This window comes from Rousettus aegyptiacus, unplaced genomic scaffold, assembly GCF_014176215.1.
Source record: "Rousettus aegyptiacus isolate mRouAeg1 unplaced genomic scaffold, mRouAeg1.p scaffold_m13_p_9, whole genome shotgun sequence".
Taxonomy (NCBI): Eukaryota; Metazoa; Chordata; class Mammalia; order Chiroptera; family Pteropodidae; genus Rousettus; species Rousettus aegyptiacus.
This window is the reverse complement of record NW_023416312.1, coordinates 100480091-100504329: the sequence shown is the minus strand read 5'-3', so window position 1 is coordinate 100504329 and position 24239 is coordinate 100480091. Positions and strand designations below refer to the sequence as shown.

The 24239-nt window shown below is 56.6% G+C and overlaps 1 protein-coding gene across 4 annotated transcripts; it reads left to right on the top strand.

Annotated features, from left to right (window-relative positions):
- The first annotated feature begins 922 nt into the window (after positions 1-922).
- On the top strand, positions 923-22250 carry PDZD4 (PDZ domain containing 4). 4 transcript variants are annotated; one of them, XM_016134114.2, is made up of 8 exons: positions 923-1274; positions 16070-16305; positions 17407-17497; positions 17983-18081; positions 19047-19109; positions 19546-19647; positions 19904-20014; positions 20189-22250. In XM_016134114.2, the coding sequence occupies exons 1-8, from the start codon at positions 1215-1217 to the stop codon at positions 21740-21742; spliced, it is 2316 nt and encodes a 771-aa protein (XP_015989600.1). In that variant the 5' UTR covers positions 923-1214; the 3' UTR covers positions 21743-22250. The 4 variants fall into 4 exon arrangements, with proteins under 4 accessions (XP_015989600.1, XP_036083083.1, XP_015989601.1 ...); XM_036227190.1 differs by having other exon boundaries at positions 16070-16323; XM_016134116.2 differs by lacking the exons at positions 923-1274; positions 16070-16305 and adding an exon at positions 16515-16922.
- Positions 22251-24239: the final 1989 nt, after the last annotated feature.

The following is a 24239-nucleotide window of genomic DNA, read 5'->3' as shown; positions in this document are numbered from 1 at the left end:
GGGCTGGGGATGGGAGACCCAGGCCGGTGGGCAGCTGCGGGGCGGTCCTCTGTTCACGCGAAGACCCCAGAGCATCCCACGCCTCTTGGCCGGCTCTCCCCACGATTCGCTCCACCTCGTTTTTTTTTTTTATTTCTCCTTTAAAAAAATTAACAAAGGTGTCCATTTCAACGACAGCAAAGGAACAGCTGAGTCGAAGGAGAGAAGCCTTCATTAGAGGGAAGACAGAGGGAGGGATAGAGGCATTTGGGCTGCTGCTTGGAGGACCTGGCTAAGGGGCTGATATCCCACGCCCATCCGGAGGCCCTGAGCTCTCTGGGGGAGCCCAGAAGGCGCTCCTCCGAACTGGATCCCTATCTCTGGGTCAGGCACCGCGCAGGCGGCACGTCCTGTGCTGGGCAATCCGGGGCCCGACGCCAGGGACCCCCCCAAACCCCCTTCCAGGCCCCGCCTCCGGTTTCCCGCGCCGGCTCCCGCAGCCTCCCGCCGCTCGCGCTCCCACCCAGCCCCGATCGTCTCTCCCGCGCGCGTGCGCCCCGTCCCCGCGCCCCTCCCCCGCCGCCGCCGCTGCAGCCGCCGCCGCGGGCGCGAGCGCGTGCCCGTCGTCCCAGGCGGGAGCTGGAGACGGCGGGGCCGGCTACGGGCCAGAGAACGGGCGCCGGGAGCGCCGGGAGCGCGGCCGGGCGAGGCGGAAGCGCGGGCGCGGGCCTGGCCGCGGGCGGGGGCCGCCGCCGCGCCGCCGCCCCCCAGTCGGCGGGCCGGGCCGCGGCGCCGAGCGCGAGGGCCGGGCTCCCGGGGCCGGCGGCCATGGGCGGGAGCCGGAGGCGGCAGCGGCAGCGGCAGCGGCGGGCCCCGCGGGCGGGGAGGCGCGCGGCCCAAGGCCCCTAACGCCCCCGGCGGCCCGGCGCGCCCCCGTGCCTCCTGGGGGGCCGTAGCCAAGCAACGCCCGGCGCGCCCGCCCATCCCCCGCTGCCCTTTTTTTCCCTGGCCGGGTGCGAGGGAGCATGCCCGTGCCTGGCCTTAGCCAGAGGAGTTAACCGAAGGGGCGTGGAGCTGACCCCCTCTTGGGGGCGTGTCCCCCTCCCCCGCTGGGCGGCCCGCCCCCCCACGCTAAAATATGGCCCTCGGCCCCGGCCCGGGACCCGAGGTCCCCCGCACGGACCAGTGAAAGGCGTTTTCTCGTTCCCGCTCTCCTTTCCTCACCGGCTAGCACCATGGGATGTAATATGTGCGTGGTCCAGAAACCGGAGGAGCAGTACAAAGTGATGCTTCAGGTAGGGCGGCTAGGCCGCTGGGGCGGGGGGCGTGGGTGCCACCTGGGGAAGAAGCCAGCCTGGCGGTGGGCCTGATGGAGCCGGGGCAGCATACGTGGGAAGGCTGGAGGGCTCAAGAGGAAGAAGAGGTGGTAGGAAGCCATCCTCCTCCTCAATTTCTGTGGTTGCTGAGTATTGGCGCTCCGTGGGAACCAGTCACAGACAGGGGGAGCTGCGTGGGCACAGGGATGCAGGGCGCATCCTTTGGGCGCCCAGAGTAGATTGGGACGCAAGACCTGGGTCCAAATCGGACCCACTCGGGAAGTACAGCTCAGCCCGGGTCCGGCGCGCTTGCACCCCTGGCCGGCGAGCTGGGAGGCGCGGTGCTGCAGGCGCCCGCGCGGGGTAGAGGTTGCATAGCAACCGGCTCCGTTTTCTGCACACGCTTGCGGTGCTGGACCCAGGGCAGGGCAAGGAGCCGGGCTCCCGCGTCCGAAGGTGCAGTCAAATTCAGGTCTCTGAAGGACAGGAGCGCAAGAGCGCGCGGGCAACCCTGTGGCCCGCCTACGCCCGGTCCGGGCCGGGGTGCCTACCCGACACCCACTCTCCGACTCGGCTCTGCCCAAACGGTGGGCTCCCAGGCCTTGCGTGCCGCCGGGGTCAGCGGGGAGGGCCGCCCACGGGCGGCGGTGCCTGTCCCGCTCTGTCCCGCTGGGCCTCGGGGGTGTGTGGACCGGGCGGTGCGCGGCTGGGAGGAAGAGGAGACACCGGGCTGCGCACTCGGACCTGGGCCCCCAGCCCCGGGGCTGGAGGGGGTCTTCCTTGCCTGTGCGTGGCGTGACATCGTGAGTGCGTGCCTGTGCCCAGTCTGTGTGTACGCGGAGGCTCCTGCGGCCGCGCGTGTGTGTACTTTCTGTGTGCGCTCTGAGCTGTCTAGAGAAATGTCCTATATGGTGTGGCCTCAGGCACCCCCAGGGCTAAGTGGAGGAAGTTCAAGGTCAGAGGGAGTCAGGACCCAGGGATAGACCGGGCACGGACAGGTATGCGCTTCAACTCCGTGTTTGTCGGTCGGGACTGGGGAGCAAGTGCAGGCTGGAGCGGTGTTGGCTGGGGGAACGAGGTCTCCTTAGAAGAATAGAGGGGACCCCTACATTTGCTGGGGCGCGGGCAGAGGGAAGAACCAGTGCATGGGGGGGCGGGTTGGGGAAGCTGGGGAAGCCCAGCATTTGTGCTGGGAGCCTAGACCCTCTGGCCCACGGAGAGGGACAGGAGCGGGGACTCTTGTCCGAGCCTGGCGGCGCCCCGGGGGGGCGTGCCTCCGGGCCGCGCGGAGTACTCAGCTTTTCCCTCTCCCTGCCCTCCGCCTTCTTTCTACCGTTCTCTCCACTCTCCTTCATCTCTCGTTCTGGCCTTTGCCTCCTCGTAGGATCGGGTTCGGGAATGACCCAGGCTGGGACCGAGAGGCAGTCCCGTGGAATCCTGGGGGCTGCCGGAGGGAGGCGGGCTGGTTGGTCGATGAGGCCTTGGAATCCCGTCCTCACTGCTTTCTTTCTTGGCATTCTATTTAAAAGGCAAGCGGTTCCAAAGCGGTGGGCTCTGGACTCTGCGGGGAAGGCATTGATATAGTACTTCATTTCAGGCCGGTCTCATGGGGACGTGTGAAAGCGGAAGGCAATGTGCGCCGCGCTCCGTGCCCCGCGCTCCGTGCCCCGAAATGAGCCGTGGTTGGGAGCCGACAGTGGGTAACCCTTGGGGCTCCCCGTGGCAGTGGGAGAGAGGCGTCACAGGTCGGACTGGGAGTGCCTTTGGGGGACTCCACGTTGGAGGAGGGCTTGAAGAGAAATTCCTGGACCAGGCTTTCCTCCTTGAGAGAGAGAGCCCCAAGGCCTGGGCTAGAAGGCCTCCAGATTGGACGGCTTCTACAGGCCAGCTGCCTTCTGCTGTTTCCTGGTCTGGGCTGTAGCCATCCCTGACCAGTCCCTGGGGATGCTGCTCTTTTTTAAAGCTCCTGCAGAAGTTTGCACAGAAGGGGAGACTGCATGCAGTTTTGAAAGAGGAACCATTCTTGAAAATTAAGGGAAGCCAAAAGAATGTTGAATTTTTTAAATCTGGAAAGCAAAGGAAGCCATTAGCTATCTCAGGTGACCCCGTTTTGGAGGCTGGAGTCCTGGGCACAGCCTCTTCTCAGAGGAGAAGGAAGCTTTTGTCCCAAAAAGACCAAGCAGCTTCCAGGACCCCTTGCCTGGCCCCAGTGCTCCTTACACACTGTTGCTCCCTCGACTTTAGTGGCACTTCTTCTGACTCCGTGCCCACTCGTGGCCTCTGCACTTTACCCCAGAGTAAGGGGCCCCACCGGGAGACAGTGCAGCGCGGAGAAATGCGGGTTCACACCTACACCGCTTGCCACGTGGCTTCCCTGTGCCAGGACTCCCTGGAGCTTCTGCCTAGATCCCTAGAAATCTCTAACTCCCAGGTTAACAACCTCCAAGTCTCTATCCTAGCCTTGAATTCCAGGCCTTTTTCTCCTGATGACTCGCAAGCACTGTAATTAGATAGAATTTGCATACCCTTGTAAGGTGTGTAATTCAATGGTTTTTAGTATATTCAGAGTTAATGCACCGCTCCCTAATTCCAGAACTTTTTCGTCACCTTAAAAAGAAACCCCATACCCATCCCCCCCACACCTCTCCCAGCCCCTGGTACCCACTAAACTACTTTCTGTCTGTGGCTTTGCCTTTTCCAGATATTTAATCTAAATGGACCCATATGACATGTGACCTTTTATGTCTGGCTTCTTTCATTTATCATGTTGTCAAGGTTCCATCCATGTTTTAGCATGGATCAGTAGTAAATATCTTTTTATTGCTGAATAATATTTCCTCGTATGGCCACCTGATGTTTATCCATTCATCTGTTGATGGACATTCGGGTTGCTTCCACTATTTAGCCATTGTGAATAATGCTGCTGTGAGTGTACAAGTATCTGTTTGAATCCCTGCTTTCAATTTTATTAGGTATATACCCAGAAATAGAATTGCTGGATCGTATGGTAATTCTATTTGATTTTTGAGATGCTGCTGAAGTGTCTTCCACAGGAGCTGCACCATTTAACATTCCCACCAGCAATATAAGAGAGTTCCAATTTCTTCGCATCCTTCCCAAGACATGTTTTTCATAATAACCGTCCTACTATGTGTGAGGTAGTAACTCATTGTGGTTTTCATCTGAATTTCCGTTGAGCTTTTTTTCATTTGCATACCTTTTCCAGAGAAACTTCTGTCTTTACCAGTACCACGCTGCTTTTACTATGGGTTTGTAAGTAGATTTTGAAATCAGGAAGTGTGAGTCCTCCAACTTTGTTTTGGACATTTTGTGTTCCTTGAGTTTCTCCATTAATTTTAAGATTGGCTCGTCAATTTATGAAAAAGAAGCCAGCTGCAGTTTTGTAGGAATTGCCTTGTATTTGTAGATCAATTTGGGGGAGTATTACCTGTGAACATGGACTGTTTTTCCAGTGAAGTCTTAAGTTTCCTTCACTGATGTTTTACACTTTTGTTAAATTTATTCCTGAGTATTTTATTCTTTATGATGCTATTGTAAGTGGAATTGTTTTCTAAATTTCCTTTTTCACCTTTCTTCTTGCCAACGTATTAAAATACAATTGATTTTTGGATGTTGAGCCTGTACTTTGCAACCTTAGTAAACTTATTTATTAGCTTTAGTAGTTTTTAGTGAATTCTTCAGGGATCATGTCATGGCACATAGAGATAGCTTTACTTCCTTTCTAATTTGCATACTTCTTGTTTCTTTTTCTTGCCTGTTTACTCCGGCTGGAATCTCCAGTACAGTGTTGAATAGAAGTGAGAATCCTTGCTTTGTTTCTAATCTAAGGAGAGGCTTCCAGTCTTTGACCAATGAGTGTGAAGTTAGCCGTGGGCTTTCCCTAGATGCTCTTTATCAGGTTGCGGAAGATCCCTTCTAGTCTTAGTTTGAGCGTTTTTATCATGAAGGGTTGTTAGATTTTGTCCACTGCCTTTTCTGTGGCATTGAGATGATCACGTGGTTTTGGCCCTTTATTCTACTGATATGGGCTATCACAGACGTGTCAGCCCTCCAGCTCCATTTCTCTTATCCCAGTCCTGTCCTCCAAGGGTGGGTGCGGGGGGTGGGGACAAGCTTTAAAAATCTGGAAAGGACCTTGAGTATGTGTGTGTGCGTGGGGGGGGTTAATGCATGTTGAGTTAGGAATGGGTAGGAGCCAGGTCACAAAGGGTGGAAAGGGAGGAGGTGGCATCATCTAGCACCACCTAGTACCCAGGCACGAAATGCCTTCCATGTCCCCTGCTTGCCGCCCGGCCTGTGTCCTCTGTCATGCATCTAATCACTCCATTCTGATGAGCTCATTTCTTTGCGTTTTCGTATTTCCCCCACCACCTCAGTTTTCCTGACCTTGGTACCCCCATCTGACCCCATCACGTGCTGGCTGGCAGGCCGGCCTGGCACATAGGAGGCTTCTGTGACAAAGGACCAGCCTCTGGCCATTCTACCAATTCTCTGCTCGGAGTGTCGGACTTGCCTGCCTTCACTCCTCTGGCCACATCAGGAGAAGCCAGAGGACACCTCTCCAGTCCTTCTGGTAGTCTCCCAGATATTATTTGGTCCAGCAGCTACTTGCTGAGCCCCCCACTGTGCCAGCTACCACCCTGCTGTGCTGGGGATCCAGCTTGGAACACCACATCCCCCTCCCCCCAGGGCCTTTTTACAATGGGACTGACCACGAGCAAATAGACAACAGTGAGGGAGAGAAGGGCCGATTGCTGCTGAGAGCAGGGTGCATGGTAGTGGGCCCACACCTGTCACCTTTCCGAAACATATGCCTCTGCCGTCCATTGCGCCTCTCCCCACCTAACATGCTCCCTGCCCCTTGAGTGGGGGCTTCCTGTGAGCAGGGCCTTGGCCCTGTTGTGCATGAAGTAGGCCCCCTGGCTCGTGAATGGGACTCTGAATTCCAATAGCCACCATCTGCACAGGCTCACCATGCTTTACCATTGTCCCAAGATTTTAAAATGCCCTTTCTTTCTACCTTACCTCATTTCCGAGGACTGCCTGAGACATTGATAGAAAATTCTAGAAAATACAAACTAATCTATAGTGACAGAAAGCAGATCAGCATTTGCAGGGATGAGTGGCAGGGGAGGGATGACAAAGGGGCCTGAGGGCACTTGGTGATGATGGAAATAAAATGGCTACCATCTTGACTGTGGTGATGATTTCACAGGTGTGAGTGTGTATATATATATCAAATCATTTCAAACCGTATGCTCTTGATACGTGTAGTCAATCATATGGCAATTGTACCTCAGTAAAGATTTCAAAACAAGAAATACACGTACACAAACACCAAAGGACAAAAAGCAGGTTGAGGGTACTTAGCCCTGCACGCCCCTTGTAAGGCTGAGTGGGTCTTTCCTTCCTTCTGCCTCGGGGCCCTGCCAGGGCCGACACTGTGGTGTGCTGTTACCCAATCGCTCACTGGCCGAGTGCCTCAGTTTCCTCACCTGCTGAGTGGGAATACAGAGTGCCTGCCTCCTGGGGTCATTGCCATGGTGAAATCAGCATCAACACTGAGTCTCCTGGGATCTCATGGGTTGGGGGGGGGGTTGGAGTTCCTGCCATCAGGCTATTAAGTCCATTTGTGAAGATGTTGAAACTGGATGGAAAATAAAATAAATAAATAAACAAACAAACGAATGCTAAAAAAAAAAAAAAAAACCTGGATGGAGAAGGCCTTACTCGTGGACGTGTAAGTTAATTATTCTGAGGGTTTCTCTAATGTGAAAAAAAGGGAAGAAAAAACACAGGAAGAGGGAGCCCTGAGTGGTGACGAAGGGCGAAGAGGGTGGGTGGGTGGAGGGGAGGTTAGGAGAGGGACAGATTTGGTCCTTCTGTGCAGGAGTCAAGCCAGAGGAGGAAAGACTGAGAAGCTGGGGCTTTTGGGGTTGGCTTTGGGGGTGTGACAGGCATCTCCTCTCATTGGAGGGGAATCCACCTCTTGCTCATGCTTGCTTTGAGCTGCAGAAATGAAAAGCCGTCCATAAAGAATGTCATTTTGATTACTGCTAGCCACGAATCGTGCCCTTGGGCCCGCAGTTGAGCCCAGAGGTGGGTGGGTCGACTGTTTTTCTTTCTTTCAGTTTTGTCCATGGGGCCTGGGAAGCTGTGAGCACACACCTGAAGGCTGATCTTGATGATGACCTCAGGAATCGCTTTGCTTTTTCACTCAGGCTGTGTGGGGCTTCCTTTCTTCCCTGCTCCTTTCTCCAAGCTAGACTTTAGAGGTGCTTTAAGAGGACCGATCTCTCCTGGAAAGGCAGGGAAAAAGCAGATGGGTCCGATTTCTGCAGACTGGGTGGCCATCACCCTCCCATTCAGCAGCTTTAGGGGAGGGAGGGGGAAGGGAAGGAGAAAGGAGAGAGACCCATGTTGGTACCTGAACCCTGTTCAGGTGTGTGCAAGGCCTCCCTGGTTCCTCGAGGCGGCGCTCTGGGACAGCGCGACTTCACTCTGGGGCCCTTGTTAAAAAACAGAATCTGATTGTGTAAGTCCAAGGTGGGGCCTGGGATTCTGTGTTTCTCACAAGCTCCCAGGCAACGTCCATGCTACTGGTCCTCGTACCACACTCAGAACAGCACGGACCTCGAGTAGGAATTTGAGTTAAATCAATGAAGCCCCAAATCGTTTCAATATCACTTAGGAAGTAAGCTTGTTACAAATAATGTAGGACTCACCTCAGACCTATCAAATCAATTTCCAGGGGTCATTGCCCAAGTGAAGTCCCAAGAGACATAATCTGTTCTTTCATGCCGTGTGTAGTAAATGGACCCTCCTTTCCCATCAAGCACACCTTCACCAACACACAGGCAGCTCACAGGGACGCCCAGATATACATACCACCCCCAAACTACAAAAAACACCCTGGAGATGAAGGCCTCCCATGCTCCTCTCTTGCCTCTGGGCAGAAAGGGTGGGCGCAGAGTTATGGGGGTGGATGGCGCGGCTTATTCAAGCAGCCTTAACTGGGGGCACAACATTCAGTGGGCCAATCACCTGGCGATGGGGTGTAGTGCTGTGTCCCTGCTAGAATTCTTAAAATTGAAGGCATTTTGCAGCCGCCAATGCAACTCATTTAAGCAGGAATCCTTGGATGGTAAACCCATTAGATAAACCGTTAGATAACTATCCAGTTGTTGGAGAACAGGATATCCCGTCTCAAGGTATTACCCCCAAATTCTTCTGAATTAGGAAGGGAAAAAAATGCAACTTGGCAATTGAGAGACCTTGCAGCCTCCACCCTGACCACGTGATCAAAGCGAGCCCCCCCCCAATTGTGGGAGGCCTGACCCCAGTGCCTCCTGATGTTAGGGGATGGGGAGAAGGACACAGCAACTTGTCCAAGTGCTTATGAAGCTGAATCTAATGGGGGAAAATCAGACTCTGGGACATTCTATAAGGCAGGTCCCAAGGCAGCTGCCCTGGGCTCTTCTAAAAGGTCAGTGTCATGAAAATAAAAAAAAAAGTGGATAGATTGTTTTAGATTAGAGAAGACTAGAGATGTAACAACCAAATGTAGTGTGTGTGGTCCTTCATGGGATCCTGGATCAGCAAAAAAAAAAATTATATATATATATATATCGGGGCATTATTGGTACAGTTGGAAAGATGTGGAGAGGTGACTGCTAAATCCATGAGCACATGAAGGGTGTCATTTTCCTGGGGAATGGGAGCGATGGCGTCAGCATCTTGCTTTCGAAAGTGAATGAGTAGAAAGGAGAGATCGGGGCAGCAGAGTGCACTCTGGGAGATCTGAGTGAAGGGAATGCATGCGGACGCCCACTGTCAGATGCTCCAGCGCTCCTGTGCATGGACAATTTCCAAAATCCAGAGTTGGGAAGACATGAAAAGAGGAGTGGAGAGAGCCTGCCCTGGGCTCAGGCTGCCCTTCTCTGGGCTTCTTTCCCAATGCTCTGTGGGTTTGGAGGTCCCCGTAACACTTGTCTGGGCAGGGAAGTCAGAGACACAGCTGCATCCAAAGTATCCCCGACATCCTGACTGCAGAGCTGAGAGCCAGCTGGTGGATCACAGCTCAGCCAGGGCAGCGGGTAACTTCTGGTTTCCGTTCTCTCCTTGCCTCAGTTTCCTAGTCTGCAGAATGGGGTTAGGAGAGTCACAATGTAGCGGCAGCGGGCGCCCCTAGCATTTATGTAAACACCTCCTTGTGGCTTTACCTCGAGTGAAAGGGCCTTCTCCGGGCCTCCCAGGAGTCGCAGTTCCCCACGCCCCCTGGGACCCCCAGTCACCCAGGCCAGGGCTCTTTCCTCAGCCTCTCCCTCCCTCCTGGTCGCCTGCTCAGATCCCACATCTGGGAAGTATGGCTAGGGCCTCCCACCGGGAGCCCCCAGCAGAGCCACACTAGGCTTCCTAAAGCGGGGCCTGTACACCGGCCCCAGCCAGGGTTGGAGACGGGGAGACCGGGAGACGGGGCCCAACTCGCGCGCCGCCTGCCGCCACGCGCTCTTTGTCTGCGGCTCCCGGGCCCGGGAGGGGGCGGGGCGGGGGCGGGGACAGGGGGCGAGCGCGCCTTGGGCCCCGCCCTCTGCCTCCGGTGGCCCCGCCTTACCGCGGGGGTTGGGGGGACGCAGCTCTGCCTTCCTCAGTGCCCACCTGGCCCCTCCCCAATCGCGACTGCCCTTTGAGCTTCCCGCATTGCTCTCATCTGTCCCCGCGTCCCCTCTTTACCCGCTCCTCCCCCGCCCCGTCTCCTTCACCTGCCACTAGCGTGCATTCTGCCTCTGTATTCCCAGTGTCTATCTTCAATGTCCCCCAGGACTTCTCAAGGTCTTTCATTCCCTCTCCGGCGCTATAAATTTTTTCCTCTTCTGAACCTTTCTCATCAGCATTCAGACGGGCTCAGATGCATCTTGTCCCTAGAATCCCTTGTTCTCAGCCCCTTGGGGATGAGAGAGCCGTGTCCCCCAGGGCGCCCTCAAAGTGCAGAGCAGTAAGCCCAGGTGCCCAGGCTCCCTGATTCCGGTACATCCTCTGAGGCTCCACCTGCTAACCGCCCCCTCCCCCGCCGCCCTCCTCCCTCACCACCAGGACTCCCTCCAAACCCTCCTTACAAGCTTGCTTGTCTTGAGCTAGGTCCCTCCCCCCAAGCTCCTACGGCGGGGCTTGCATTGAGGAACTGCTGTAGGCATTGGGGTGTGGGGGCGGGCTCCGGTTCCCTCTGAAGGCAGACCTGGGGGCCCACTGGCTCTGCCTCTCCCCTTATTGCTTGACACCTAGGGGGTCAGTGTCTCCTCACCCCCAGGCTTCCTGTCCTCTTCTTTTTAAAAGAAATAACTAAAAAAAATTTCAGTTACAGTTGACATACAATATATTAGTTTTTAAGTGTACAGCATAGTGACTAGACATCTATATAATTTCTGAACTGATCACCCCAATAAGTCTGGTGCCCTCTTCTGCTCAGACCCTGGGCTGCGGAGAGAATGCCCACCTTGGCCACCCACGGAATCATTTCTGCAAATGCAGTCCTAGAGGAGGGAGCCCAGGGGTTTCGGGGGAATTTGGGGAGGAGGGCGTTGGGGAGGATGAAGGGGTGAAAGGGTGTCTGCCCAGTCCTGCCCTGGGCCTGAGGCCCCCTGAGGCTTACTGGCCAGCTCCTCCAGCCTTCCAGAACCAGTTTCCCAGTGTTCCCTGGGGTGGGCATGGGGTGGAGTCTTCTTGGCCACCTCCTCTAGGTAGTTGGGCACCTGCAATTCATCTTCCTCACCTTCTAGGCAAGTGGTCACTGAATGAAGGTCATTCTGCCACCTGGAACCCACAGCCCAAGGTCCCCCTTCCCGACGGTCCTATCCCCCTCTGCTTGCCACCCCCCGCCCCCCGCCCCCCCCCCCCGCACCCTGCCCGGGAACTCCAGGCTCCTGGGAGTTGCCCCCTTCCTTTGTTGGGATACCTGGGCAGGAAGTTGAAGGCAGTGGAGAGAGAAAGCAGAGCCTCCTGAACCTGCTCAGATGAGGTCTGGACGTGAAGTCTGATGTGACTTTGTTGCTGCTGCTCTTCTTTAATTGGCACCCAAGGGGCCCAAGCCCAGAGGCTGCAGTCCGAGCCTGGCTGCCCAGGAGCACAAACCAGCCAACTGCCACAATGTGCGAGGAAACAGGAAAACTCAGTGGGTCACAGGCTAGATTATTATGTGTGTTTTCTCTCTGATTATAATAATAATAATGTTTATTGGAGAAAATGTCATAAAGAACAAAAGAGTAAAGAAAAATCACATAAATACTGTCTCCCAGAGATAGCCACTGTGAATATTTTTTATTTTCATGAATTTCCTTCTAGTCTTTGAAGAAAGTATTGCATGATATTAGATACATACATACATGACAATGAACATACATCACATGCATCCGTGAAGAAGTGTTCAAAGCCCCGAGAGCCCCTCCTTCCCTGCCTCTACCTGGCCCAGGCTGCCTCTCGCTCCCTGAGATCCATGCTTCCAGAAATCTCAGATTTCTGTTTCCTTTGCATATGTTTTTTAAATATATACATTTATATTCTTTCCAAGCTTTTTCCCATTCATGTATTTTATATGGTAATCATCATAGTTCATGTGTCATTTTATACCTTCTTGAGAAACAGGTTTAAATTGAAGACTGTGGTAGACACTTAACAGTTAAGATCGTTGTAAAGTTTTTGACATTAAAAATAATGCTGGTGCCTCGGCGAATTAAATATAGAATGCACGACCGTTTATGCACCAAATTCTAGGTGTATAAACCCAAAGGATTTGAAAACAGGGACTCACGAGGTCAGGGATGTGTACGGGGATGCTCACAGCATCATGCTTCATGGAAGCCAAAAGGTAGAAACAACCCAAATGTCCACCCACGGTCGAATGGAGAAACAAAGTGTGGTCTATCCATACTACGGAATGTTATGGAACATGATGGACTATTACTCAGCCAAGAAAAGGAGTGAAGTACTAATGCTTTGCTACAATGTGGATGAACCTAGAAAACCTGCTAAGGAAAGATGTCACTCAGATGCATGTTGTAGGATTCTGTTTATCTGATGGGTGCTGGTGGCTGGGGTGAATGGGGAGGAATGGGTGTGGGGGTGTCGTTCTTTTGGGGAGGATGAAGATGTGGAATTAGAGGCGATGGTTGCACAACAGTGTGAGTGCACTAAATGCCACCGAATTGTACACTATAAAATGGTTACATTAAGGTGGTAAATATTGTGTTAGGTATGTTTTACCACAAGAAAAATAATGCTGTTAACATCCTTATGATTTACATATATTATTAGCTTAGGATCTATTACTTAGAGCAAATTTACTGGGTCAGAGGGTATGATGAATGTTTTAAAGCTCCTTTATAGTTATTTACAGATCGCTCCAGAAAGATGACCATTTTCCACTCTGAGGCAAGGTCCAGACTGAGTGTGTGATTGGGTGATGAGGTCAGCCAGGATGAGGGACACCGAGTGCCATGGGTCCTGCAGGTGGCCACTGTGCATATTGGGCAGTGAGTGCTCTCCCAATGGATAACGGGAACTGGGCTGTCTGGGCCACATTTGGGCAAAGGGGTACCTCTGAGGCTCGAGTTCCCTGTCCACGGTGGAAGTGAAGTGACTTCCGGCTCATCTGGGGGGATTGGGTTGGAGTTACGGTCTATGGGCCAGCCCACTCGGGCCCATCCCAGCAGCAGGAACAGGAAAGGCCCTGAGCAGAGAGCATGAAGTCCTAGGCGAGGCAAGCGCATAGTGGAACCAGCAGGACCGGCTGCCAAAAGGTGGTTTCTAGCTACGGCAAGGTAAAACGCCTGGCACTTGGCAAGGCTGGCACGGCCCGCCCACAGCGCTAGAGGAGGTGAGAGCCACTGGGAACTGGGTATGAAGGATGTTCAAGTGGGCTTTCAGGTATGTGAAGTGTTGGAAGAGAAAGTGGATTTCTTCTGGATTGTTCCAAAAGAGGCAGGTTGGCACTTGATGAAAGAAACAATTTTTAATAGTGAATTTTCTGATAACGGGCTCATTCAGTGATTCTTACTCTCCCTGAACTGGAAGGGCTCTGGGTGAAGCTGACCGCCCCAGGTTCACATGGCCCGTGAGCTTAAATAACTGTGGATTCCTTCCGGATATAAGCAGTAGCCAGGCCTTGCCCTCAGTGCCCCTGCCTGGTGTGTGTGTGTGTGGGGAGGCATGACAGACAGGGAAGCAGAGCTCAGGGCCACCAGGGTCCCACCTGTGCCATGCACTTAGCGCGCTCAGCACACTCCCCATGTGTTCACTGGGCCTTACATGGCTCCCAATGCACAGGTGCTTGAGGGCAGGGCCTCAGTGTGTCTGCTCGCTAGTGAGTGTGGCTCGTTAGCTGGGATAGACACACCTGGGCACCTGGCCTTGCGTGGGTATCAGTGACAGGAAGGGGAGGGAAGTGATGAGCAGGTGCCGAGTACACCTGTTCCTACTACTCTGCTCCACAGAAAGGGAGTATGAGGGGACAGGAAAGCGCAGCATCTGTGACAGTGAGGGTAAGCAGGCGATGTCATAAACCCACCCCCACTGCCACCAAGTGCTACTCCTCACCTACACAGTCTATTCACACCCAGACTCCCGCACCCCACTCACAGTCCTATCCAGACCACCATGCCCACCCAATCCACGCACTGTACCCACACACCTACCCCAAGAGCCCCTCATCTCAGCCAAAGCCGCGCCTACATCCCCACCCCACGTGGGTACACACCTCCCTCACCTTCCCAGCTCCCCGGCTGATCCCAGGCCCCATACCCTGCACCCCCTGTCCCATGCTGCCCCCCGCTGGACCCCGGATGCTGTTGGATCCTCAGGGCTCCTTCCAGCTGCTCTGCAGAAACTCCGAAGGCACCCGACAGTTTTCTGTATTTTTCAACTGTTCTACGATGAACCTGTGTTTCTTTCATAATTAGACAAAATTGATTAAAACTTATCTCTTCTTACCTGACCATGGGAAGTTTGGGGAGAGGGAAGACATAAAAACTGAAATTATCATCTACAAGGGCAGTCACGTAGCGGAAAGGAAATCCCTCAGGTCCCATGGCTCAGAGGAGCCCCGGCCACGCAGGTAGGGGTCCCTAGGACTCCCTGTACTTTCCTAAGACACCCTACTTTCCTGGAATGACACCCAGGGGCTGGTGTGTCACATTGCAGCTGGGAAGGAAGGATTCTGCAATTGGATTGGGCATCTCCATGAAGAGCTCCATCCCCCTGAGACTTCCAGGGTGGGAGGTGGCTCTGTAAGAATGGGAAGGAGAATGGGAAGACGGGACAGCTTAGCTGAGTGGACAAGGCCCAAGTGGGACCTTTCTCCCTCTCATCCTGCAGAAGCTCCATCCATGGGTGGACGTTGGGTCCCTGGGACCTGCCCTCTCCATGCCGACCGTGAGGGACTTGGCGGCTCGCATCTGCAAACCAGCCTCCCCGGCTCTTCCTGGCCCTCTCCCTTCCCCTGATGCAAGGCAGGTGCCACCTGCTCAGGGAGCATTCCCTCTTTCCCTATCCCCCTTCCTAGGAGGCACGTGGCCGGCTCTGTGCTTCCTTAGCAGCCCCCAAAGCACCTACCTGCTGAAGATAGCCATTTGGGGTGTTGCTGCTGGTGTGTGACCTCCCCAGGCCCAGAACAGCCCTTCACAAGCTGCTGAGTGAATTGAAGACCCTGCTGTGCCCCTCATCCAGGAACCGCTGCTTCCTGATTCTCCCTCACTTGGCCTCATGACACATGCCCTGACTTCTGGCTGTGTTTGTTTAGTCCTTAGTCCTTTAGGCCAGGGAGGGCCTAGAGGTCACAGTGTGGAGTTCACTATCCTGAAAGTGACTGTCCCAGGGACCAAGGCAGGCAGGCTGTAGAAATTAGGGGCCGGGCTGGGGCCAGACATCTGCCCCCAGGTGCCTTGAGGGCATGCCATGCTTCGCCCAGCTGAGGCCCTGCCCTGGCTCTCTGCTGGGAAGGCCCTTCGTCCTCCACCCAGGATCATCCTGTTCCAACCTCGGGACTGCTCCAGTCCTACCTCCTCCTTGGCCCCAGCCGGCTTCGTCCTCCTCCTTTCCCCTGCTCCCTGCCCCCTTCCGGTCTGACCACTGTGCAGCCTGGTCTGGCCTGGCTCATGACATCAACTCACACTCCTGTTTTCCTACTGAACCTCAGTTTCTTCATCTGTCAAATGGGTCGTCAGCATCAGGATTTGGGGGAGAAGCACATCAGGTGCCCGAGAAATGGCAGTGGTTGTGTGTAAGGGCCATTTCCTCACCCTTGGGCTGCCTTGCAATGCCAGGAGGCTCGGTGTGTGTTGGCTTTTTCTCTTTGGTGAGTCCTTCTCTACCTTGAGGACAGAGATCATTTCCTCTCTATCTTCTTACTCTTCCCGACTCTCTCTGCCTGAACTCATTTGTTGACGCCCATCAGGAGAGGGGTCAAGGCCTTTGTCCTGAACAACAGACGGTCATTGCCAAGGGGGATTCTGAAATCTTCTGGATGTTAGCTCTGGCCTCAGCACTCCCCAGACACAGTGCGCACTCACTGGGGCTCCCTGCCTTAGAGGCATGGCCCAGCGATCCTCAGACAGCAGTGTGTGGGGACAGGGCTGAGAAGTGGGGTTCTCCTGGGAACGAGAGCATGAAGGGTGAGCAGGGCCAAAGGTGGAGAGCGGATTTCTTGGTTGAGCAGATTGGAATGTGGGTCAGCAGATTCTCACAGGGGCGTGTCTCTGCCGCAGGTAAACGGGAAGGAGCTCTCCAAGCTGTCTCAGGAGCAAACCCTGGAGGCCCTGCGCTCCTCCAAGGAGCCCCTGGTGATCCAGGTGCTGAGACGAAGCCCCCGCCTCCGGGGGGATGGCTCCTGCCATGACCTGCAGCTGGTGGACAGTGGCACTCAGACTGACATCACGTTCGAGCATATCATGGCGCTGGGCAAGCTGCGCCCGCCCACCCCGCCCATGGTCGTCCTGGAGCCGTACGTCCTGTCTGAGCTGTGAGTCGCCCTCAGGAGGGCCCCGGGCCCTGCCTCCAGAGAGGGCATGCCACTGGGGGCAGCCACCCAGAAGCTACCTTGCTGTAGCTCTGGCTGTGGCAGGGAGACTCCACCCCGACTGGCTTGCCATCTCGGGCAGGAAGCAGGTTCCTTGGCCTCCGGAGCTGACTATGGCACCCAAGGGCTCAGAAACCTCCAGGCCTCTAGCCTCAGGCTGGACACCAGCCGGGGAAGGGGCCAGGGGAGGCTGACATGCAGGTTCCCCATTGTATCTACTCCCAGGGCCGAGGGAGGATCATCCAGGGACCTCGCTGCTGGAAGGTTGAGGTCCTCTCCTCCTCCATCCTCTCTCCTCTGCTGCCCCATCGTCTTCTGCCTCACAAGCATCATCTCTTGAATCTTCTTGCATCCTTGTCTGTCTCATCTCTCTCCCTGCTCTGAACTTCTTCCATCTCTTCGACTTCTTTCTTTGGCCTGCTCGGAAGAAGGGCCCCTCATCCAGGCCTGCTGGCTCATGACTGTGAGCGCGGACTCATTCTGCTAGTCTAAACCCCGGCTGCAGGGAGGTGGTTCCAGGACCCCCTTCTCGCAGCAGAGAGGTAGGCCCAGGGCCACCAGCAGCCAAGCTTAGCCTTGGGGCAAGGAAGGCCACTACTTGAGATAGAGTTGGCCCTTCCCTGCTCCCTATCAGTCCTCCGGGGCCTGGATAACTCCTGAGGGCGTTGCATGAGTGGGGCCGATGCTGGGTGGGAGGGGCACCCACAGTTTGGGAAAGTCGGTCCCTGCCGGCTGGCACGGTTAGAGGGGATGGTGTGGGACAGGGCGGGAGGGGTAGGCATGCCTGGGTCCCCAGTGTGGACCTCTAGACCCCCGCATACTCCCTTTTGAGAACAATTCCTGGTCTATGCATGGATGCATGTAGTTCAGGAGGGCGTTCTGGAAGAGGCAGCCAGGTTGTCTCCCCTGAGGGTGCACCCAGAGCAGGGCTCCATGCTGAGTGCACTGGGACTGGCCAGCTTGGGAGCCGGGGCTAGGGCATGAGAAGAGCAGATGGCCTGCCTGACCCCCCCTTCTCCTGGGCAGCCCCCCCATCAACCATGAGTATTATGATCCAGCGGAGTTCTTGGAGGGCGGCCCGCAGGAGGCAGACCGTATGGACGAGCTGGAGTATGAGGTGAGCCGGGCGACCAGGCCAGGCTAGGGCTCGCAGCCAGCCTTGGGTGCCAACCCCAGGATGGCTGTCTGCAGCCCCGCTCAGGCCTGGCTCCTGCTGCCCCCAGGTGGCTGGGCCTTGTGGCCCTTCCCAGCATGTGGCTGGTTACTCAGGCTCACCGGCCAAGTCTGGCTGAGTCAGGGAGGGCACGGGCGAGGTCCCATGTTCAGTTTATGTCGGAGAGTCTGTGTCCCGCATATGTCTGTGTCCTGTGCGTGCCATGTCTTGTATGTGTCTTGGGCATTTCCTGGTAGGGAAGACCACTGGATACATGCGCCATTTGGGGATGGTAAGAGAGACCCTCGAACCGGGGGCTAGAAACTCAGCTCAGGTGAAGCGCTGCCGTGGGTCAGGGCTGGGCCGCGGCTGCTGCCCGCACAACGTGAGTCCTTGCTCAGATTTTTCTGGACTTTCTTCCTCTGCTTCCCCCGCTCCCCTTGTGGCAGGAGGTGGAGCTGTACAAGGCGAGCCACCGGGACAAGCTGGGCCTGATGGTTTGCTACCGCACTGATGACGAAGAGGACCTGGGTATCTACGTTGGAGAGGTATGAGGTGTGGGGTACGGAGGTGGGGTCTTCTAGAAGGTAGCGGAGCCCCACACCGCCTTCCTGCGTGCTAGGACCTCAAAGCTGGATTTTGATGATGCCCATCCGTGTAGCGCCAGTGGGAGGAGTGGGCATCGTGGATGCTGAGGCAGGGTCTGGCTCACAGAGATTCCCTGTACCATCCTAGCCCCTCAGCCTCTCCACACTGCCCGGGGCTCTAAGGCTGCCCTTGGTGACCCAGCTGCCAGGAACAGGCCTTACTTGGCCTCACAGGGAGGCTGCCAGTGGGCGAGGCCAGGGCAGCCAATGGCTTTAGTGTATATCTAGTCTGGCGGCCCTCTCCAGTGTACTTGTGGCCAGGGTGGGACAGTGAGCAAGGTCGAGCAGGATAAGGTCCCGGCCAGCCTTGGTTCTCTCTCCCACGTCCTGCAGCCAGCCATCCTGGTACCTCCGGGGGTCATTGTCCCCCACCTGTCTGTGGCAGATATCTGTGCGTCTGCAGGAGGGAGGATTGCTCCCCTGGTCCCCCCCACACTGTAGCAGCACCCCAATCAATCAGCCTTCATATGAATATCCTACTGCTGATATTTTTGAGTATAGCAGAGTACGGGAAAGTAGCCAACTTCCTCATTTGCCTAGGCTCTGACACGAAAAAGAACAGGCTTCCATGCAAAAGAGTGTAGGAGTGACAGCTGGGCGTGGTCACGGGGGCAGAGGGAAGGGCCTGGGAGCTTTTGGTCGACAAGTCGGCATCTCGAGTTGGGAAGAGGTGACTAGTCCCAGTTTCGCTGTTCCGTCCCTGCCTCCTGGAGCTTGGAAGCTGCTGGTCTGAGCTGGAGCAAGGGAGTGAATAAGGAGGTTTTGATTTGCTCTGGGGGCCCCCTGCGGCGAGGCTGCCCTTTCCTACTGGAAGGGCACCTTAGCGGAGGTGCCGAGTCCCCAAGATGTATGTATGTGCCTTGCAGGTGAATCCCAACAGCATTGCAGCCAAAGACGGCCGGATCCGCGAGGGAGACCGAATCATCCAGGTGAGCAGCGTGGGCAGGTCTGACCTGAAGCCCCACCGCACCGGCCGATCCACTACCTGCCCTTAGCTGATCCCAGCTGTGTCCTGCCTGGTGCCAGGCACCCTGCCGTGCCTGAAACCGGGGTTGGGTCGCCCAGAGTCTCATCTCTCCTTCACGGCTGCCCTGGCTGGCTCCCTCGTGCCTATGGGCTCTGCTCTCCCACCGCGCTAGCCTCTCTCTCCATCCCCCGGATGTGAGCACATCTCCCACTCCAAGCTGTCCTTTGAACACCTGTACTTTTACACGCACGGGCCCAGGCTGTCCTCTCCCTAGGCACCTTCCACTTCTTTTCATCCTGCCAAAGCATGAAAGCCTGTCCTAGTCCAGGGTGCTCAACCAGGGCCCATCCCAGAACCAGCCCTGGCGTCCTTGTTGACTGTCCCTTGGCTTGCCACAGATAAATGGGATGGATGTCCAGAACCGGGAAGAAGCGGTGGCCATCCTGAGCCAGGAGGAGAACACAAACATCTCCCTGCTGGTGGCCCGGCCTGAGAGCCAGGTGTGTGTGCCCGGCAGGGTGTCTTGGGTCCTCTGACATCGGGCTTTCTGTCTTGGAAGCTGCTGATGTGACAAGGGCACAGATGGGCTAACAACTTAGCACTGATGACTGGGTGGCGGTGGGCTGGGACCACCCCCTCTCTTGGTTTGTTAACCTCATTGAGACCAAGAGGCTGAGTACGGGACCTTGGGGCAACTGAAGGGGTGTCTGGGGACGTCTTCAAGGCAGTGGGGACAGCATGGGTCTGTCTGTGCAGCTGGCAAAGCGCTGGAAGGATAGTGACCGGGATGACCTCCTGGATGACTTGAGCTTAGAGAATGAGGGAGACCTGCGTGTGCGGAAGCTGAAATCGCCCCCTGCCCAGCAGGTGAGGAAGGGGGAAGGGGCAGGTGGTGGGGAGGGTCAGCAGGAGGGGACAGAGAGGAGGGGCTGGAGGTACATGGGAAGTGGACCAGACCCGAAAGCCCTTCTGATCCCCACCCTCCCGCGGCACCTTCTGCCAGTGGGACCCAGACTGAGTGGGACTCATCTTTCTGCCCAGCTTGGAAACGGAGAGGAGCAAGGGGTTCCCGACGCGGGCCCAGGCCTGAGCAACAGCCAGGAGCTGGACAGCGGGGTGGGTCGGACTGATGAGAGCACCCGAAATGAGGAGAGCTCCGAGCATGACCTGCTCGGGGATGAGCCCGTGAGCACCACCAACACGCCCGGGACTCTGCGCAAGTTTGGCTTGCAAGGCGACGCCCTGCAGAGCCGAGACTTCCACTTCAGCATGGACTCCCTGCTGGCCGAGGGCGCCGGGCTGGGGGGTGGTGACGTCCCTGGCCTCCCCGGCCTCACCGATGAGGAGTATGAGCGCTACCGCGAGCTGCTGGAGATCAAGTGCCACCTGGAGAATGGCAACCAGCTGGGCCTCTTCTTCTCACGGGCCTCGGGCGGCAATAGCGCCCTGGATGTCAACCGCAACGAGAACCTGGGCCACGAGATGGCCATGCTGGAGGAGGAGCTGCGGCACCTGGAGTTCAAGTGTCGCAACATCCTGCGGGCGCAGAAGATGCAGCAGCTGCGTGAGCGCTGCATGAAGGCCTGGCTGCTGGAGGAGGAGAGCCTGTACGAGCTGGGGGCTGGCGAGCCCAAGAAGCACGAGCTGTCCGACATCTCCGAGCTGCCCGAGAAGTCTGACAAGGACAGCACCAGCGCCTACAACACCGGGGAGAGCTGCCGCAGCACCCCACTGATCACCGAGCCGCAGCTGGAGAGCCCCCTGAGGCGGGCCGCTGCTGGCAACTCCAACTTGAACCGGACCCCTGCTGGTCCCCCTGTCGCCACTCATCCCAAGGCAGCTCCTCCACAGGGGAGCCCTGGCAAGCTCCGATCCCTCTCTCGGGACCCCGAGGTGGGTCGGAGACAGCATTCAGAGGAGCGTGTCCGCCGTGGCCCCAAGATGGGGGTAACCCTGGAGCGCGCGGGCCCCGAGAGCACCCCTTACCTCTCTCGGCGCCACCGAGGCCAAGGCCAGGAGAATGAGCATTACCAGAGCTGCTTGCAGCTGGCCCCGCCACGCGGCCTGGAGGAGCTGGGCCATGGCCCCTTGGTTTTGGCTGGTGGCCCTCGGGTGGGTGGAGCGGCGGCGGCCACCGAAGCACCCCGCATGGAGTGGAAGGTCAAGGTTCGAAGTGATGGGACCCGCTATGTGGCCAAGCGGCCTGTGCGCGATCGCCTCCTAAAAGCCCGGGCCCTGAAGATCCGGGAGGAGCGCAGCGGCATGACCACCGACGACGACGCAGTGAGTGAGATGAAGATGGGCCGGTACTGGAGCAAGGAGGAGCGGAAGCAGCACCTGATCCGGGCCCGGGAGCAGCGGAAGCGGCGCGAGTTCATGATGCAGAGCCGGCTGGAGTGCCTGAGGGAGCAGCAGAACGGCGACAGCAAGACTGAGCTCAACATCATTGCCTTGAGCCACCGCAAAACCATGAAGAAGCGGAACAAGAAGATTCTAGACAACTGGATCACCATCCAGGAGATGCTGGCCCACGGCACTCGCTCAGCCGACGGCAAGCGGGTCTACAACCCTCTGCTCTCGGTCACCACCGTCTGAGCCACCGTGATGGGAGCTGGGCTGCCCCCCAGGGCGGGCCCTCTGCCCCAGTCCAGGTCCAGTAAGCCTCCAGGAACCCCCCATCCCCTACTTTCCCTTAGATTCTAGTGTGTGTGTCTGTGTGTACACACAGGCCTTTTTTTTAACAGAGAGAAGCCCCCAAGGATAAGGGGCACCCCTTGAGCTGTGTGCACGTGCGTGTGTGACACAAGCCCAGGCACACGCACGTGCACACACTCATGCACACCACTCCAGTGCTCTCTCAGCATGGGTACTTAGGGACAGGGAAGTTAGCTGAGCACAAGAGAATGTCCGGCTTCGAGCTGAACACAGCTTCTCCCCCTGCTGGGAGCCTCCACTATTTGTAGAAAAAGGCAACCCTGATTTTTGTGGTTTTTCTCTTCTTCTGTGCTTGCCACTTGTTTTTCTGTTTTGTGGACTTGCCCTGGGGGCTGGCAGCTCCTTCAGGCAGCCTGTCAAAGGTGGAACCCCCTAGTGAGGGCTGGGAAGGAGGTGGGTGGGGGGAAGGAAGAGAGGGAGGGGGGTGGGAGGGAAGCGGGTGGGAAGGAAGGGAAGAATGGTAAGCAGCTTTCATGCTGGCCTCCACTCTGAGGTGTGGGACAGGGAGCCTCTGACATGGCTTGTGAGGCTCACACTGGGGGCCACCTCCTCTGTGACCGAGGTAGAGCCAAGATTGGGGGGACTGAGGGAGCAGTGTCCATACAAGAAGAAATAACTGAGCCTGAGGCTGCGTCTGACTCCATATGGAGTGTGGCTTCTCTTACGGGGGCTTAGTGGACTTAGAGGGCTTAGATGTAAGAGGTCCAGAAGCTAAGCCCCGTGAGGAGCAGCAGAAGACCCTGGTGGACAAGACCCACATGGAGTTGAGGGAGCAGCTTAGATCCAGTGAGAGGTGTGACCGACCAGCTGGGCTGACCGGGGAGAAGATGCCCTGTACCCCACTTTGCAGATGTGTACCAGGCAGCCCTCAGGGACTGGCACATTTAGTGAGAGATGGCCTCAGGTCCCCTGGATCCCCTCTGGCTCAGAGACCCTCAGATTGGGGCCAGGCTGCCCATCTCTGCTCCCCACTGGCATCGTGAGAATAAAGCAAGCTACCTTTTTATGGTACCCCTTGGCCTCCTTGTATTCATTCTCGTGCTGGGAGAAGGGATGTAGGTTTGAGGTGGGGGAGGGGTGTGGGGCTGGGGGTGCGGCTAGGGGCAGGGCATGTGAAGGCTGGGGCCAGTTGAAAGCTGTGCCTCAGCTTCCCTGGTGTGTCACTGAGGAACAACAGCGAGGTCAGTGTCCTGTTCCCTTGGAGGACGCATGACAGGATCACTTGAATCGTTGCAGTGGTGTGACACGGTTATGGGGGTGGTGCCCAGATGAAGGAAGGATGGCAGAGGACTGATGGTGGGGTTTGCCATTGGCATGGCGGAGCTGGAGAGAAGTGGGTTCCGCCCACCCCTTCTGCCCTGCTCTGGAAGACCCCTAGCAGGACCAAGGAGCTGCTGGGAGCTTCTTGAAAACACAAGTTACCCTCCCTGCTTGGGGGGCCCTGCAGTGCCTGGCACGTACGAGATGCAGAGTAAATGTCTTGACCAGATGGATGAGTACCTGGACCAGATGGATGAGTACCTGGGCGGCTGCAGAGGGCCCTTCTGGCTCGGGAACTCCCAGAAGGGCAGCCAGATGCTGTGGTTCCATTCAGTGCAGCAAGTCACCAGGCGTCTGCTAAGTCTCAGGACCCATGTTCCAGGCTGGGTGGGTACCAGGGCCCAAAGACGGCAACGACAGGGGTTCCCTGGGTGTGGCCATGAAGGAGCTGTCTCCTGAAGACACTGAATGCTGTCAGCAGCTGAAGTGGGCAAGGAAGCATGAAAATTCTCTTGAAACAATGTAGACCTCTTGTTAATTCCGCTAATTGGCTGAGATGGGTGTGAGCAGGAAGTCTGAGTCCATGTTCCCAGAAGCTGAGTGCCCTGCTGGGAAGGCTGGTTCCCAAGTGGGCCGCATCTGTCCAGCTACTGTCTGAGCAGCTGGGAGGGAGAGCCATCGCACTGAGGGCTGGGTCACCAGTGGGTTGGGAGGGAGGAAAGGGCCCGTTGGTGAAAAGGGTGGATGGGAGCAGAGGGGCAGGGGCTGGTGACGCCCACTTCTCAGCCTTCTGAGGCCTCTGTCGCCTAGGGCTAGGTACATAGACCCTTGTGACCAGTCCTGTTCCTCAGGAGGGGTGACTCAGCCTCGGGAGGGGAGAGTGCGAGGTCCTTTGCGGGGGAGGATGCACAGCCCCTGCCGCAGAAAACTGGGCAGAGTTGGAGACTGAGGCTAACTGTTCCCTGGGTAACCCTCTCCAGCCATTGGGGAGCTCACTTTGATGGCTCTGGAAGCATCCCGCCCCGTTCTTGCTCCAGTGAGGGTGCCGGAGGCCCCGTGCTTCTGGGATGTCGGCTGGGACAGGCCTGGAACCTGGAGTCCCTTGGCTGAATGAAAA

Coding starts and splice junctions, on each gene's coding strand:
- PDZD4 (XM_036227190.1), top strand. CDS start 1,215: ATGGGATGTAATATGTGCGTGGTCCAGAAACCGGAGGAGCAGTACAAA. Junction 19,648..19,903: donor TGGCCCGGCCTGAGAGCCAG/GTGTGTGTGCCC, acceptor CTGTCTGTGCAG/CTGGCAAAGCGCTGGAAGGA. Junction 20,015..20,188: donor AATCGCCCCCTGCCCAGCAG/GTGAGGAAGGGG, acceptor CTTTCTGCCCAG/CTTGGAAACGGAGAGGAGCA.